The sequence below is a fragment of the Bidens hawaiensis genome, unplaced genomic scaffold, assembly GCF_021521415.1.
Source record: "Bidens hawaiensis isolate Kalapana, Puna unplaced genomic scaffold, B.hawaiensis_p1.1 tig00002525_1, whole genome shotgun sequence".
Lineage (NCBI taxonomy): Eukaryota > Viridiplantae > Streptophyta > Magnoliopsida > Asterales > Asteraceae > Bidens > Bidens hawaiensis.
Window position 1 is genome coordinate 2,628,871 of NW_027491138.1, and position 16,821 is coordinate 2,645,691.

At 35.2% G+C, this 16,821-nt stretch overlaps 1 protein-coding gene across 1 annotated transcript; it reads right to left on the minus strand.

Moving 5' to 3' along the window:
* Positions 1-2,217: 2,217 nt before the first annotated feature.
* LOC143619950 (NAC domain-containing protein JA2L-like) lies at positions 2,218-3,807 on the minus strand. Its single transcript, XM_077091764.1, has 2 exons — positions 3,332-3,807; positions 2,218-2,964 (listed from the first exon to the last, which is right to left on the minus strand). The coding sequence occupies exons 1-2, from the start codon at positions 3,779-3,781 to the stop codon at positions 2,473-2,475; spliced, it is 942 nt and encodes a 313-aa protein (XP_076947879.1). The 5' UTR covers positions 3,782-3,807; the 3' UTR covers positions 2,218-2,472.
* Between the last annotated feature and the right edge of the window lie 13,014 nt (positions 3,808-16,821).

Genomic DNA, 16,821 nt, shown 5'->3' on the forward strand with positions numbered 1-16,821 from the left:
TAAGCGAGCTGTGACTGACCAGAATCCGAACAGCGAGTCAGAAGTCAGGTTTTGGGTAGTAGCCTTAAAATTACGTTACAAGAAAAAAAGTCTTCTGGACCGAACGTTGAATTTGACCAGAAGCATAAGAAAACGTAAAGTCAAATTTGTTGACTATTTTACCCTTAATCGGGTTTTAAAGCAATTGACCAGTCAACACCCTTCAACCACCAAGATTGATTGAAGGTTATTAACTAGGGAATATGTATGAACGATTTTATAGTTTACAACTTACCCAGAAAGTGAAAGGATTGATGAGAAACGGGAGTCAAAGGTCCTAACGCAAGCAAAGTCAACGATCAAGTCTTGTATCTTTAACGAATATGCAAAAACCGAAGGGTTTACGAGATAGAAGAGACTAGTGATGGCTGGACGAGGTGTATTAGGGTTAGATTAAAGTTTACAGCAGGGAATTACGATGTGTTTATATAGGAACAGCTAAACCGAACTAATTATAGGCTTTTTGGCCCGTTTAAGAAAGTAAATACGTTTTAAGGAAAGAATTAATGAAATATACTAAAAGATATGATCTTGATCAGGGGAAAACGAATTAGGAGTTGTATTTTAGTTATATGATGTTTACTTGGACCTTAATTCACTCAAACATACATAATATAATCGATTTTATACCTTAAACGAACTAGGAAACGAACTAAAGTTTAAACGATCTGTACAGGGGTGCCAATGTGCCGCACGACGGGGAGGTGGAGGCAGCCCACGCGGCGCTCCGGCCAATCCATGGTGGAGTTTCATTTTTTGACACTAACGGTCCTTGAAGTTTGATCTTTGGACATTTAATGAACCTTTTATGAAATAAATAAGATTTAAACATTATTCAAAGTATAAGGGACTTAAAGTGAACATTAGGAAACTTATTTACTTAAAAATATTGGATTTCAATAATAATAAGGATCTAAAAAGTTTTCGGGTCGGGTTATACGCCAACGAATACGGGTTTGAAAAATCCGAGATATTACAATCGTAATACAGGCCAAATTTGACGTTCGAAGTTCTCAGCTACGGAAGAATATGCAATAGAAAGAAAAAAATATATACTTTTACTTTCCAGCAATATCGCTGATTCTTAATTAACTATATATTGTGCTACAAAGCAACCATAAACTATTTAATTTATCTTGACAGATTCTTTTTTTTTTTTGAAAGAGCGACTAAGTAACGTCGGGTACTTCGTACGCGGCCCCCATTGACTAAAGGTAGCCCGAGCCAGCAACGAGTCCAAATAGACAGAGCCCCTAGCGGTCCACCTATTGAGGGATTCCCCGGATAAAACCCGACCCCCACGCCCGCCAAACGGCACGACAACGAGGAGCCGGTAAAACCGGGTGAGATCATGACTCGAACCCTGGCAAGCCAGGGTCATCCTTCATATCTCCCATATAAATTGGTGATAGTGAGGTTTGAACCAACTACCTCTCACTAGTAAAGTGAGTGCTCTACCATTGAGCCACATCCAATTTATTATATTGACAGATTCTAAATACTGACAAAGAGAATGATTGATACTGTAAAATATTTTAAGACGAAAGCAATGACGATCGATTTAAGTTTCACTTTAGAATCAAAATATGTCCGGACCACAACGATAGTTCCATTTGCAAATTATACATGCAAAAGATGATTAAAATTTGTGATGCATAGAATCAAAATAGGTCCGGACCACAACGATAGTTCCATTTGTGCATGAAAAAGATGATTAAAATTTGTGATGCATAAAATACAAGGGTGTAAAATGTAAATCGTTCAAACAGTTTTGTTACAGCTGGCGCCGCAAAAGACTAAACAAACGTGGGCAATTACCAAATGACGGCTGTCCCATGTAACGTATTTATGTATATCACGTGTGGCTTTAACATTCCATTCAACAATACTGGTCAATACAACTCAAAACTAAACTCAATTATTCTACATCTAGGGAGTTTAAATATATAAAAGAAATTGTTATATTACATTGTAAATCATATCTTATAAATGATAGAAATGAAATTGTAAACCCTAAAAAGAAACAATAAACGTTGTAGACCCTAACAAGTTATATTCAGCTTCTATGACTTTAATTAGTGCATAATCTCCTCTAAACGAACTAAATTTAGAAAAAAATAAACTTATTTATATATATTAAAATTAACAGAACACAATCAAATTATTATAATGAATAAAGTCAAAGTTTGGCAAAACTTGGTCAACAATCAAACACAACTTGAAAATCTATCATATTCTAGCAACTTAGATAACATTGTAACACAAGAATAGTCTATGTAGAATATGCCATACGTTAATCTCCACAAATTCTACTTTCTTTTCCAATTTAATTTGCATCAAAATGGGTCATCATCACACCTCCCAAACTACATGAATCTACAAGTCACCCCCTATAAAATCATGTATTTACACTCCACCCCTTCTCATGGCATTTCACTGCCTAAAACCCAAGCCCAAACCCCCTTGTTGGGTCGGGTACCGGATACCAAACGGGTCGTTCTGTGCAAACGGGTTCGGGTTCGATTGTAAGCAGCCACTTTGAACTTCATCTTCTATTGATCTTATTCCAAACTTGGTGTCCGTGGTGTATATGGGCGCCATTGAAGAACCAGCATTCGTGTTTTGTGGCGGCAAAGGTTGAGGTTCCGGCAACCCGAATGCAGCAATGCTTGCCCAATCATAGTTACCAGAATCATACTTTTGAAGGTTCTTTTGATCTTCTTGTTGGAAGGTTTTTAAGGAATTGATCCTAGGTAAGTTGAAGAACTTGTCCTCTATCTCCGGCAGTGATTCAAGAACGTCGTCGAATTCAGACGAGGATGACGTGGACGAACCGTGGCTTGGTTCGGTTGTCTGAGTACCCGAAATGGCTTTTTGGGCACTTGATTTCTTCTCGTAAATCCGGCAAAGAACCCATTCATCCAACTGCGCCAAATCAAAAACAAGATTAAAAGTTATATAATAATGTTTTTTTTATAATTAAAATATAATATTTTATAAAATAATTATAGTGTTAGCAATTTTTCGTATTTCGATATAAATTTATTTTTGATAAAATTTATATCAAAATTTATATGGAAATATAGTTAAAAACAAACCAATAGTAACACCAAATTCAAGTTTTTAAAAAACGTTAAGCTTAATTTTTTAATATACATTAAAAATATCGTATCAGTTGACTACTATTAAAAATGCTGGCTTAGATCACCAAATTTAACTTTTAATAAAAAGAAAAAAGATTTTTTCGATTCCGTCGGTAGAATAATAATCATTTGTAAATTATTGGACTCACCTTTGGGCCACCAGTTTTCCTTTGTGGATCCGATAATCTATACTCATGCATGATCCAATTAGTTTTATTTCCTTTTGGAGCTTTACCAACATAGAATACCAAAGCTTTCTTGATCCCAACTCTCCTTCCACTAGTCGTGATCACCTTATCTGTCCCGGTCGCCTTCCAATAGCCCGACCCGGCTACTCGATTGGGTCGACTCCCATTCGGGTACTTTCGGTCTCTCGGGCTAAAAAAGTACCACTCTTTCTCCCCGAACATCGCCTTACTAGGAAGTTGCCACGGATCATATTTGTACAAATCAATATCCGCAATGATTTGAAGAGAGAAATCATGCCCGGCCACTTTTCGACAAAGATATTGCACTAGAAGCTCCTCGTCGGTCGGGTAAAACCGAAAACCCGGTGGTAAGCCTAATTGGGTCATCGGATCGGTTACAGGCAAACCCATTTTTGAACAAACAATTGTTTTAGGGAAAGTAATATTTAGAAGGTGAAATATAATATGAAAATATGAGTATTTTTAAAAAATATTGTGAGGTTGGAGGGGGTATATATAGGGCGGGATTTACCGAGAGAAAAGTTGAGTTGTGGTGGACCATGGTTAAGAAGTTTACACTTAGTCATGGCATCAACATGCCGACCTTATCCTAAGGTTTGAGCTTTAAAGGTTCAAGTGCATGAACTTATAATAAGACAAAATAGTGACTTGTGAGTCATTTGGTCAGTGATATCACCACCGTACACGTATACGTTCTAGAATACAAGTAGACGAAGAGTGAAACATAAATGGACAAACTAACCTTGTTTACATTCGCGAACAGAGATGAGCTAGTGAGCCTAGTTGATGCTTGAGAGATGGAGGAGTGTATCCACAATGGTGTAGTGTTTGCCATTTGTAGCTAGGATGACAACTTATTATGGCTAGCTAATTATTATTACTTACGTGAAGAAGAGAGAGAGAAAATGTTTATAAAACCAGCGTTAGCTGATAAACACTGTAAAATATGAAACATGGAGAAGAGTGATAAGAAATCTGTATAGCCAGGATGGATTCTCTTATAACTAGACACTTATGTTGATTACATTTTATGTGAGCGTTCGTATCCCTCTATTAACGATGCTTTTATAACTAAACATTTATATTTATCAACCATCAAAGGTGATCAAATGCTACAAAAGCGTGTAGACTTTTTCAGAAATAAGGATTAAGGGTTCTTAACTGGATTTTAAAGGAATAAACTTAAAAAATATAATTTACTAAACACATAAAAAATATGAGTACGCATAAATACATCAAATAAGTTAAAGGATGGCGAAGCACATTTATATATTTTCATTGAGACAATTGGTAAAGATGTGTATGATACGGGGATTAAGTAGTACGAAATCTAAAGAAATGAGTCGAAAGACAGTGAGAAGTTTCTAGTGAGTGTTGTAGAACACCGACAAGAAAGTAATACAAGGATCCGGTCGTTAGCAAATAAACTGTGAGATATTGAGAACACGAATATTGATCACAGCCGGTCAACTATTTTGATTATTATTGAAAACGAATTTGAATGAATAAAAACTAGTAAACATACTAGCTTATTATTGCAACAAACTTGAATAACAAGAAACATTTAATTAGGAAACATACTTGCACTAAACCTTTTAAGTTATATAACAAAAATAAAAGATATTTTAGGCACCAAACTATTAACTTTGGCCCCTAACTTTAGATCTCCTTCATAACCATTCTTTGAGATCAATCATGCTCCCTTAATGTCCTTGGAGTTTGCCCGTCATTGAATGTGTTATTGCTTTTTACTTTCACAAAAATGACAAAGTTTAATTTCAAATTTTGTTAAGCTTGAACATGTTGATGACCATGTGTCACACCTCATCGATGTGTTGTTGTACTTGCTCCATCGTATTCTCTTATTCCATCCTTGTTTGTTGATGTTGTTCTGAGGATTGTCTATGAAACTCTAGTTCGGGATCATCAAAGGTCTCGACAAGGTCTCCTGTTGGTGATTGGGGTCATTACTTGCAAGGGGAAGACATGAAAGGAAACAAAACTGTAAATACTAAAAGAAACTACACAATAAATAAAAACTAACACAAAAAGTCCTAGGAACACTTCCTAGGAAGGATCCACTACCTAACAACTAATACTATTCTTGAATCAACTCATCAAAAAAACTGGCGTGTCTGTCTAGGTGTCCAAGTCTTAAAACTTATACAATCAAACTGATTACTCTTACAAAATACCAAGACACAAATAAGCAGCTATACCTCACTAGCGGAATGACAAAGAGAAGTTTCTAGTGAGTGTTGTAGAACACCGACAAAAAAGTAATACAAGAATCCGGCCGTTAGCAAATAAACTGTGAGATATTGAGAACACAAATATTGATCACAGCTAGTCAACTATTTTTATTATTATTGAAAACGAATTAGAATGAACAAAAACTAGTAAACATACTAGCTTATCATTGAATAACAAGAAACATTTAATTAGGAAACATACTTGTTCTAAACCGTTAAGTTATATAACAAAAATAAAAGATATTTTATATAACAAAAAGGAAAATGGTCTTTAATTCAATGAGAAGAACACACATGTGCAAATTATATTAGATATACAATTAAGCATTTTTTTTATTTAATAAAGATACACTATTCTCATTGCTTTCCATAAGCTATTTGTCACGTAAGAGTTATCATCAATTTTTTTTTATATAAACACTAAATTCTATCAACTAACATTCTCATTTTATATATACAATTAAGCATTTTTTTTTAATAAAGATACACGATTTTTGTTGCTTTCCTTAAGCTATTTGTCACGTAAGATTTTTCATCAAATTTTTTTTAAATAAATATACTAAATTCTATCAACTAACATTCGTATTTGACTAAATAAAGTATAAAACTATTTAGGCGATATGTTTCCATTTTCCAAAACCACTAGTTTCAATTATTAGTATGGGTTAATTATTTCACATGATTTTATCAGCTATCTAAATTTCGGTTCGATTAATCAGTTTTCTTTCTCAAATCTAGTTACTAGATTAGGATATACGAGTCTGAATGGCAGCTGAAGACTATCCTTGCCCGCAGCCACATGTGCTATAAATATTTAAAACCAAACTTACATGTTAATTTATATTTTAGGGTATAAACAAATAATGGGTTAGGTTATAATAGGAAGTATAGTTTTTGCAGTAAGGATATGAAGTAATCTTGTCCATTGATTTTGAACATGGAGGGTTGAGATTAGTTTAGGGGAAAATCAAGTGTGAACACAAGGTAAAGGGCATAAAAGAAATAACACATTTGTTGACTTTCTCTCTCCATATGCAAGGCACATGCCAAATTCCCTCATCATTTTAAAATGTCCATAATTTTTTTTACAACATTTTTATTGAAAAACAAATTCACCATAATAACGAATGTCTTTTTATATTTAATATGAGTACCATATTGTAATATAAAAATTTTAAAAAAATTAGTTGGTTTTTTACAAATTGTGTTTTACAATAGAATTTTTCTTTGGGTTTTTTCTATTGTGTTTTTTACATTGTGTTTTTTACATTGTGTCATACAATTGTGTTTTTATCATTGTTTGTGTGTGTGTGTGTGTTTTTCATAGTGTTTTTTTTCATTGTGCTTTGTACATTGTGTTTTTCATAGCGTTTTCTATTGTGTTTTGTTCGGACTTTTCCGACGAGGTGGTGGCGGTGGGCGATGGAGTGGTGGCGGTTGTAGGAGATGAGTGAAGATGTAAGTGGGTTTTGAGATTAGAGTAAGTGGGTTTTGATATTGAAGTGTTAGACTAAAATGTCATTCTTCCTAACCTTCTTAGAAAAATGAAACTTCTTATTTTAACATAACCCAACAAATAAAACCAACTTATACATTGTACGTATATAAAAATTATATATCACACCTAAGAATTTGTGGACAAGGAAGGGATACGAAGGCAAACACGTGGTAAGTAGAAGTTAGGCCAAAACTAAAAGAGCCCCCCTTTAATATTTTTTTTTTGTTATTTTATGTCATTTTCTAGCGCCTATTTGTTATGCTTTCTTTCACTCTTCTACTTCCTAATTTCCCCTTTGACTTTCCACCTCTCCTTTACCTATATTTTTCTTTTTAAAATTTAGGATTAATTTTTATACTTATGAATTATAATACAGTTGCTTTGAGCACAATCAATATTAAGAGCAATTAGCATCTGTATAAACTTTGTTTGGTTTCCCATAGAAATAGTGTGACTAGATTATCATCACATTCAAAATAATAAAACAGAGTTTATAAAGCACAAACAGATTATTTTAGTTATGACCGTCTTCAAGAAACATTAAAAATATTTGTGTACATCTCCATTTGAATTAAAAGTTATCGATTTAAATTAGAGTGTAGCACGGAACAACTTTATAAAAATAATAGTTTTAATTATTGCAATGCACTCTAGATTTAGGCACACGTCCATTTGAATTAAAAGGTATCGGTTTTAACTTAGATTGTTTTAAATTAATAAGGTTTTAGGTAGTTATATATAGCATGTTAAATAAGCGGGTCGCACTTGGGTAGGGGCTGTTAAATTAAATAGGTCGTGTTTTGTTTAACATGTTTAGTATTTTTAATTAAATAGGTCAACAAATTAACTCTGTTTGTAAAACCCATCAATCAGAATACCACTTGACCCGTTTGATATGCTTAGATAATTGAGATAAACATATCATGTTTTGGTTAAATAATTTTAAATATGTGCGAGTTAGAGTTAATGTTTTTAACAATAATAAGAATATGGGTAGTGTTGGGGTTAAAGAACTCAACATGTCAACCTTACATCCGCAAGCATGAATAGCACCTCTAGTTTTAACTTGTTACGCTCATAAGATAATTTATTTTTGTTACATTTGATGTTATGAACGCAAATAGCAAGATGGGTCCCGAACCAATGCTAGCAGTGGATATGGGTTAAGTATTGAACCGAACATAAAAACATGTCATGAGGTATCCAAGCAAATGGAATGACGATGAATGCCACCTCGATAGTACCGTGAGGTTTACACCATCATACATGATACAAGGAAGAATAACTTTCAAGAGTTAACGCAATTTGTTAAGAGCTTTCTAAACCTCTCCAAATCATCTTCTAACTTCTCGATTTCAGTTCCGGTTTTTAAGTATTCAATAAAAATTTCCTTTCTCCTTAATTCATTCCACTTCATTTATCTAATAATTACGGCCATTACGAAAATAAATGACTATAAAATAAAATATTATAATAAATATTATATTTTTATAGATTTATCATTTTATTTTATAACAATGGTGACATTAGTTTGAAGAACATGTAAGAATGATACGCTATCTTAGGTGGTGTTTGTTTTTGCTTAAAACATCTGCATGAGCCTTATGTCTGCGGACGCGCAGACATAAGCTTCTGAAGACTGTTTGTTTTTTTTTTAAAATAAGACCTGCAAATTGCTTTTATGGTCTTAAAAAAGAAGTTATTGTTTAACTTCTTCACACATCTTCACAATTCTTAACATCCTACCAACACCCAATGTTCAACACCACCACCACCCATCGTGCGCCGCTACCACCCACTGTCCGGCACTACCACCACCCACCACCACCCACCGTCCACCACCACCACCGTCCATCACCGCCACCACCACCGCCGCCACCCACCGTCCGCCACAACCACCGTGAACTACCACCACCACCCATCACCATCGTCCATCACCACCACCACCCTCCACCACCACCACCGCCCACCGTCCGCCACCACCGTCCATCACCGCCACCACCGCCACCGCCACCGCCACCCCCACCACCCACCATCCGCCACAACCACCGTGCACTACCACCACCACCCATCACCATCGTCCATCACCACCACCACCACCCACCCGTCAGCCACAACCATCGTCCACTACCACCACCCACCGTCCGTCACCACCACCCACCACCTACCATCCGCCACCACCACCGTCCACCACCCACCACCACCGTCCATCACCACCACCACCCACCCGTCGCCCACAACCATCGTCCACTACCACCACCCACCGTCCACCACCACCACCTACCATCCGCTACCGACACCGTCCACCACCCACCACCATCACCGTCCATCACCACCACCACCCATCGTCCGCCACCACCACTGCCCACCACCAACTATTTTACTAGTCTACAGACGTTAAATGACTTCTATCTACTATGATATGTATGATGGGTAACTAATTTTCAGCTTATGCAGATGATACCCAGTTTATAAAACAAACAGTATTATATTTTCAGATTGCAGACCTTCATACCACATCTTCAGTTGCAGACATGAATCAGATTGCAGACAGTTTTTGTTTTAAAAAACAAACAGCACCTAAGGTGCTGTTTACAAACAACACCTAAGGTGCTGTTTGTTTTTTAAGAGGTAAAATGTCTGCAGACCACATATACAGGCATCTCACATCTGTAGCAGAATAGGTGGACCAAACCTCTACAGTCTGCAATAAGAAGACTGCTTTTTAACGTCTGCAGACTACTATAATAAACGGAAAATTAAACAAATCGATTTTTTTAAAACTTTATTCAACAACAAACTAGTAATAATTGTACAATTTTAACAATGATCAAACAACAAACATTCATAAACCTTCTACAAATTTAATCAATAACAAACTAGTAATAATACAATTTTAACAAAAAATCGAACAACACATTCATAAATCTAAACCTTCTACAAACTAGTAATAATAAAACAATTACAACAATAGTGAATAGACTATCAAATCTTGAAGAAATAAACATGCCAAGATAGATGGTGGTGGAGGTGGCACCTAGGGCTGTAGGTGGCGGAGCAGCGTGCGGTGGCGGTGATGTGGGGAGAAAGGAAGGCAGCGGCGGTCGGCTGGGGTAGGTGGAGGAGCAGTGGCGGTCGGCTGGGTTAGGTGGAGGAGCGGTGGCGGCGACGGCTAGGGAGATGGCAGAGGATGAACGATGGCTAGGGGAGGTCGCCGGTGGCCGGCGAGATGGCTGGGGTTTGGTGGAGGAGAGGAGATGATATTAGTGTTTGAGGAGAGGAGAGGAGCCTAATGAATAATATGTTTGAGAAGAGGTTGAAGAGGCAAGAAGTGGTTGGACCATGTCTGCGCCAAGAAGTGGACGCGCAAACGTTTTTTAATGAAACGTCTTCGGAAAAACAAACAGTTTGCAGAGGGCAATGTCTGCGCGTGGTTTGCGCAGCGCAGACAAAAGAGGTTAGGAAGATCTTTTCAGAAAAAACAAACATCACCTTAATTACTTTAAAGCTACTTGTTGTGGTCGGATTTTAAACGTCAAGTTAAAACGTCACGTTACTGTCACATAGACAGTAAGAATTGAACTAATACACCCTTTAACACAACGCTGTTGTTTAAAGCCCTATTACTACATTAAAGCCCCCACCAATTTTTTAAAAAATCATTAGGTCCCACCATTTTCTTGTAAAAGCTTCGTTACCACGATACCAAATACGACTTTACTGCCCTACACTTAATGCCCCGACACAGTGTGCACAAAGTTAAGGCCAGGCCAACACATCGGCGCCCCGGGTACCACCCATAACTAATGATCTAAGGGTTCGTATGGCGGCCAATACTTTTTGGGTGTTAAAATCGTATAAAATATAGAATGGAGATGAAAGAAGCGAGTTACAGATGGAAAGTGATGACGTCAACACCGAGGAGAAAAGTACTCCAGCTTTATGGGTTCTCTTCCATGACAAAACAAGTAATAATGTTTATAGGTGGCAAATGACAATTGGTTGAATACTTGAATCAAACACGCATGCCACAAAAAGTCCAAAACAACCAATTTGAATCATCCTAGAACACCAGGGCGGACCTAGCTATTCATTAGGGGTAGCCTTCGCTACCCCTCAACTTTTCGTCGATAGTGTAAAAGATTGTTTTTTTAGACAGGTTTTCGTATTTTGTTACCATGAAAAAATATGACGTTACCCCTATCTATTTAAAGCTCAACCAAATTAAAAGTTCAACCAAAGAAAAGCCCAACCAAAGTTTAACGCCCAAACCAATTAAAACCCATTAACCATTTTCAAAAGTTATACTTGTTTGGAAATTAGAAACTAGCCAGACATCAAACAACGTTGCACCAGACACCATCACTCGACACCATTTTGAGGGTGAAGTTTTTTAATATGGTTTTGGATATGCAAATTCAAGAACATGAAAATAGATACAGTGAGGTCTCAACTAGTTTGTTAGAAAATATGTCTGGTTTAAATCCTTATAGTTCATTTTCTAAGTTTGATATATCTAAGATAGTGTCATTTTATGAGATGCGTCCAAATGATTTTAGTAATAAAGAAAGATGGTGTATTTCGGGTGATGATCTTACGACCTTTTATCACACTTTAAAGGAAGATGATAAATTGCAAAAGTGGGTGTAATAACCTTGCTCGTGTAATGGTGGAAACAGGAAAGCACACCACTTTTCCTTTGGTTTATCGAATATTGAAACTAGCCTTGGTTTTACTGGTTGCAACCGCAATCGTTGAAAAATGTTTTTCTAAAATGAAGCTTATCAAAACGGATTTGTGCAACTGAATGGGTGATGAGTATTTGAACAATGCTTTAATTTGTGCAGTCGAAAGAGAAACGTTTCATAAAGTAAAAGAAGAGGATGTAATCTCAAGTTCACACTTTCAAAAACCGAATAGGAGAAATTTGCACCCGGTGATTTAAATTTATTTATTATCATGTTTCTATACATCAAGGGTGGCTATAAGGGCAGGGCCGGGTGGTCGACCGATCCTAGCCCGACACCCCGATATGCCTGAATTTTTATTCTTTTTATTATATATATATATATATATTTTAAAAAATACGTATTTTTAATATTTAAACCCAATAACTCAACTAATTTTAAGGCCAATTTTTTTCGCCTTCGGCCTAAAAAATTTTCACGATTATCAGAGATGGCCCTGGTTTACATTGTGTGAAATTCGGTAAAAAAAAATTTTAAACGTTACCCCTACAATTGATGTCTAGATCCGCCACTATAGAACACTGTCCACGTGGCGCCGTGCAATCTCCGGTAGGGCACGTGTTTTTATTTGATTATTATTATTTGTAAGTTGTAACAAAGTCTTAATTATTAATATCAAGCATATGAATATAAAGAATATTTAATTACAAAAATAATAACAATATTCGAAGTCTGGAATTTTCACGAGATATTACTATTATTATTAGTTACTATTACTATTATTAATAACTATAAAAGATAAGTTTGGTGTCACGAGTTTTTATTGGGTCATTTTGTGGCGTCTCATTGGTCCGTGACATTTGTGGTCACTGTCCTACCAATATGCCCCGACGTGTCACGCCGGATAATGGTACTGGTTATTATATATATATATATATATATATATATATATATAGGCTAAGTATAAAACAAAAATCCACTTTATTTGTGAAAACTCTAGAAACTCATTCTCAACCACATATTTTAATTAATGTTTAAATCTTGTGGTCCACAATTAAAGTGAATAAAAAATATAAATATAAATATAACTTTTTCACTCTTCTGAAAACATATATAAAAATTAGTAAAAAAATGTTAAAAAATAGCAAAACATTTTTTTTGATGTTTCGATGTTTTGTATTAAATGTTAAAACATATATTACATGTAACAAAAAAAACGATGTTACATAGGGTTTTCGCGGGTTTTCACAACTTAAGTGGGTTTTCATTTTAACCTTACCCAGAGTGTATATATATATATATATATATATATATATATATATATATATATGGGAGATTTCAAAATTAAGAACCCTTTTGAGTTTTAAGAACTCGAACGAACTCAATGAAACGATTTTTTTTTCGAATTTTTTTTACACATGCGTAATATATGTAAGTTACATACACGTAAAAAAATTACAGAATTTTTTACGCACCGAGTCGACTTTTTACACATGTGTAACGGACGTAAAAGTTAGTGTAACCACTTACATATTTATTCTCTCTCCTACTTTGACTTTTTTGCCAGATTTAATCTCAACCACATATTCCAATCCATTTAATTAAATGTGTGGCCTAGAATGAAGTTCTTAAAACTCAACATGGTTCTCAAAATATCCCTCCTATATATATATATATATATATATATATATATATATATATATATATATGGGGCGGTTAACGTACACTAATACATTATCGTACATTACGTATGCGAGTATCCTGAACGTCTGATTATACGCGATTAAATTTTTTAAATATAACTATACCCCACTATACGTCAGTTATTAGAAGGGTATTTTTCGTCCAAAGATTTTCCGTCCAACTATACTCCCCAATTCTATTCTTCAATTTCGCCAAATCCCTGTTCTTCAAAATTCCCTGAAATCAGTTAACCGCATTCCAAACGGCAATCAAACCACCAATTGCTTACAAATGGAGGTCAATCAACAGTCCGGCTCCTGCATGCTCCACCTCCTCGGTTCCAACCACAACTTCACCTACGACAATTCTGATTACGAAGACCCGCCGACGAAGAAGACCATCCAGAAGCTATAAACGTATTACTTGAACGTGTTACTTGAAAGTATTAGTTGAAATTCTTCAACACTCCAAATTTTGATTTCTTCTAATACGTTCCACTTATACGCTTAGTTTAAAAATGTCAAAATTCATCAACACTCTAATTTTTGATTTCTTCTAATACGTTCTCTTAATACGTTTTGCTAAAACGTTCTCTGATATTTTCTTAAGAAAATGCTTAAAAGACAATTATACCCTTATGTTATTACGCTTTGCTAATACATTCTTTTATCAAACAACTTTAAAACCCGTCATTCAAAACTCAAAATTGATCGATTGAAGCTCCAAATTGATAATTAATTGAATCGATTTCAAAGATTAACCAATCAATTGGCTTCAATTTCAATTCAACTAAACAAACCTGTGATGAGTTTTGCGTTTTTCCGATGAGTTCGTTGTCGACGGCGATGATGGTGACGACGAGTGTTGATGGTGAAGAAGGTGTGCTGATGTCGGCGACTGGTGGTGGAGATGGATTGAGGGAGAGGGACGAGCAGATGATCAGTGAAATTGTGATTTTGGGTTTTGAAAATCTAACGATTGGAAGTGTCGCGTATGTAATGTACGATAAAGAATTATTGTATTTTATCCTTTATCTATATATACATATGTATGTATTAAATAGAGGATTTGTTTTGTGAGTAGATATTAGTGTTTTACTATTCATTTTATTATTCATTTTTATGTACAAAGTGTTTAAGCCTTGATTACAATTTTCTTAGTGTGAGACACAAGCACTATTTCATTTTAAGCATTTTTATTGATTCAAAGTGCTACCTGTAAATAATATATTGATCCACTAATGTTTTATTACTATTCTTTTGTCACGTTACAAGGAATAATGCATACGGTATAACTGTTGCCAACCACAATCACTGTCTTTGGTTTGGCACCGACGAAAAACCACCACACCATGAAACCGCCGCGGCAACAAGTAGAAGCAAGAAGAAGCAACCTTGGTGGTGCTAAAGAGTGTTGTGTTGAAACGGATTATTTTTTATGTTTTACATTTATGTTTAATTTTTATAAGTAAATGGTGTATGCGTAATTTGACGTTTTTGGGTGTACGTTTTTGTTTGGTTTTTAGTCCTGTCGCAACGTACGGGTCGAAAAAACTAGTTTTTTTTTAAATAACGGTTCCTAGTTCTAAAGAAGCTTTAACGTACGCATTAAAAATGGCTTGCTTGAAAATCAAGAAGTGTGGGATATTATTATTAATTTATTATCATGTGACACATGCATAATGTAGCAGACATTTTCGATTTTTTCTAGTCATGTCATCCACTGGGTCAAAAGGCATCTTATCAAGTCACGGGTCGTCACATTTGCGTGCTTTCTTTTTGGTTGATAACGTACATTTTATTCTTCTAAAAATAACTTGGCACTTAATCAAACAATTTAAACACCAGTTCTCTTTTATAGAAAAGATAGACACCACTTGTCAAACTCAAGTAAGTTGAAACAAGATATACATCCACATCTTACAAAGAATATATGTAGTAATTAAACCAGAAAACAGAAAAGTATATATTATAATTAACAAAAATTGGCCAAAATATTTGTAATAAATTAAATATATTCAATAGTCAATACAATAACAAACACATGCTTTTCGTTTCACATCATTTTGATTATTGTTATAAAGGCAGAGACTGTTAGAAGGGATGGTGAATTAAGCCTATTTATAACTAGATAGGAAGAGATGTAGGGTATATTTTTTGAAAAATAATTGATAAAGCATAAGCATAATGGTGTAAACTTTAGTAAGGACGAGAAAATGGTGTAAAAGGCGGGCAAAGAGATAATATTTAGGTCCTGTTCGTTTCAAGGATTTGGAAGGAATTCTAAGGAATGAGATTTTAAATCTCATGAATTGATATACTCGTTTCATTAAGTGAAAGAATGAGAATGAAAACTAAATCCTATCAAATCCCACATTTCATGGGATTTTAAAATCCCACCTATTTTATGAGGATTGTTATGAAAAATAAAGAATTGTTTTATTAACCCTAATCAGTACTAGGGGTGGCAAATGGGTTGGGTTGGGTCGAAACGGGTCATGGGTCGGAACGGGTTAGGGTTGGAATGGGTCAACTAAAAAAGGGTTGTTTTGGTTTGGTCGGAACGGGTTAGGGTCAAAAGATTCAGGTCAGAGCGGGTCGGAATGGGTCAAGGTCGGAACGGGTCAAAACGGGTTTCGGGTCGTTTATTTTTTTTGAAGAACGAGGGCAAAGGCGGAAACGTTTTAGTTTTTTTACATTTTTCGTTTTTGATTTATATTTTGAGTTATGATTTATTTATTTGAATTTTTTTTGGAGGGGTTTTTAAAAAATATTCAAAAAAATAAATAAATAAATCATAACTCAAAATATAAATCAAAAACGAAAAATGTAAAAAAACTAAAACGTTTTCTTTGTTGTCCTCGTTCTTCAAAAAAAAAACCCAAAAATGAAGAAGATTCCAATTTCAATACATATTAACTAACCAAACACATGATAGTGCATAGTCTAAGGGTGCACCGCAAACAGGGCAAGAACTCGAGGTTTCCGTTTTCCAATATGTCTAGGTAATAGCAATTAGCATTAGCCAAAAGTTGTAATTTGGAAACCAAACAACTAAAACAGGCCCATGGGGAAACTCTAAGCCTAATTTAAGTCCTACATCCAAAAGAGAGAATAGGCCATAGGGTCTATTACAAACGATACACACTCCGGCAGTCCGGCCTGCTTCCTGCATTTAAGGGTGTTTTTTTAACTCAATAAATTAACCCACTTGCCTTTCTCTTTTTCAACATCGTCTTATGATACCAGCTAGGCGTAATTACCGACTATTGTAATAGCTTTTAAGTGGTTAATGATAGACGGTAATGAT

Bases quoted from the DNA above. Each gene is read 5' to 3' on its own strand.
- LOC143619950 (XM_077091764.1), bottom strand. From the start codon at position 3,781: ATGGGTTTGCCTGTAACCGATCCGATGACCCAATTAGGCTTACCACCG. The intron at 2,965-3,331 runs GTGAGTCCAATA...GATTTGGCGCAG, and splicing joins GGAAAACTGGTGGCCCAAAG to TTGGATGAATGGGTTCTTTG.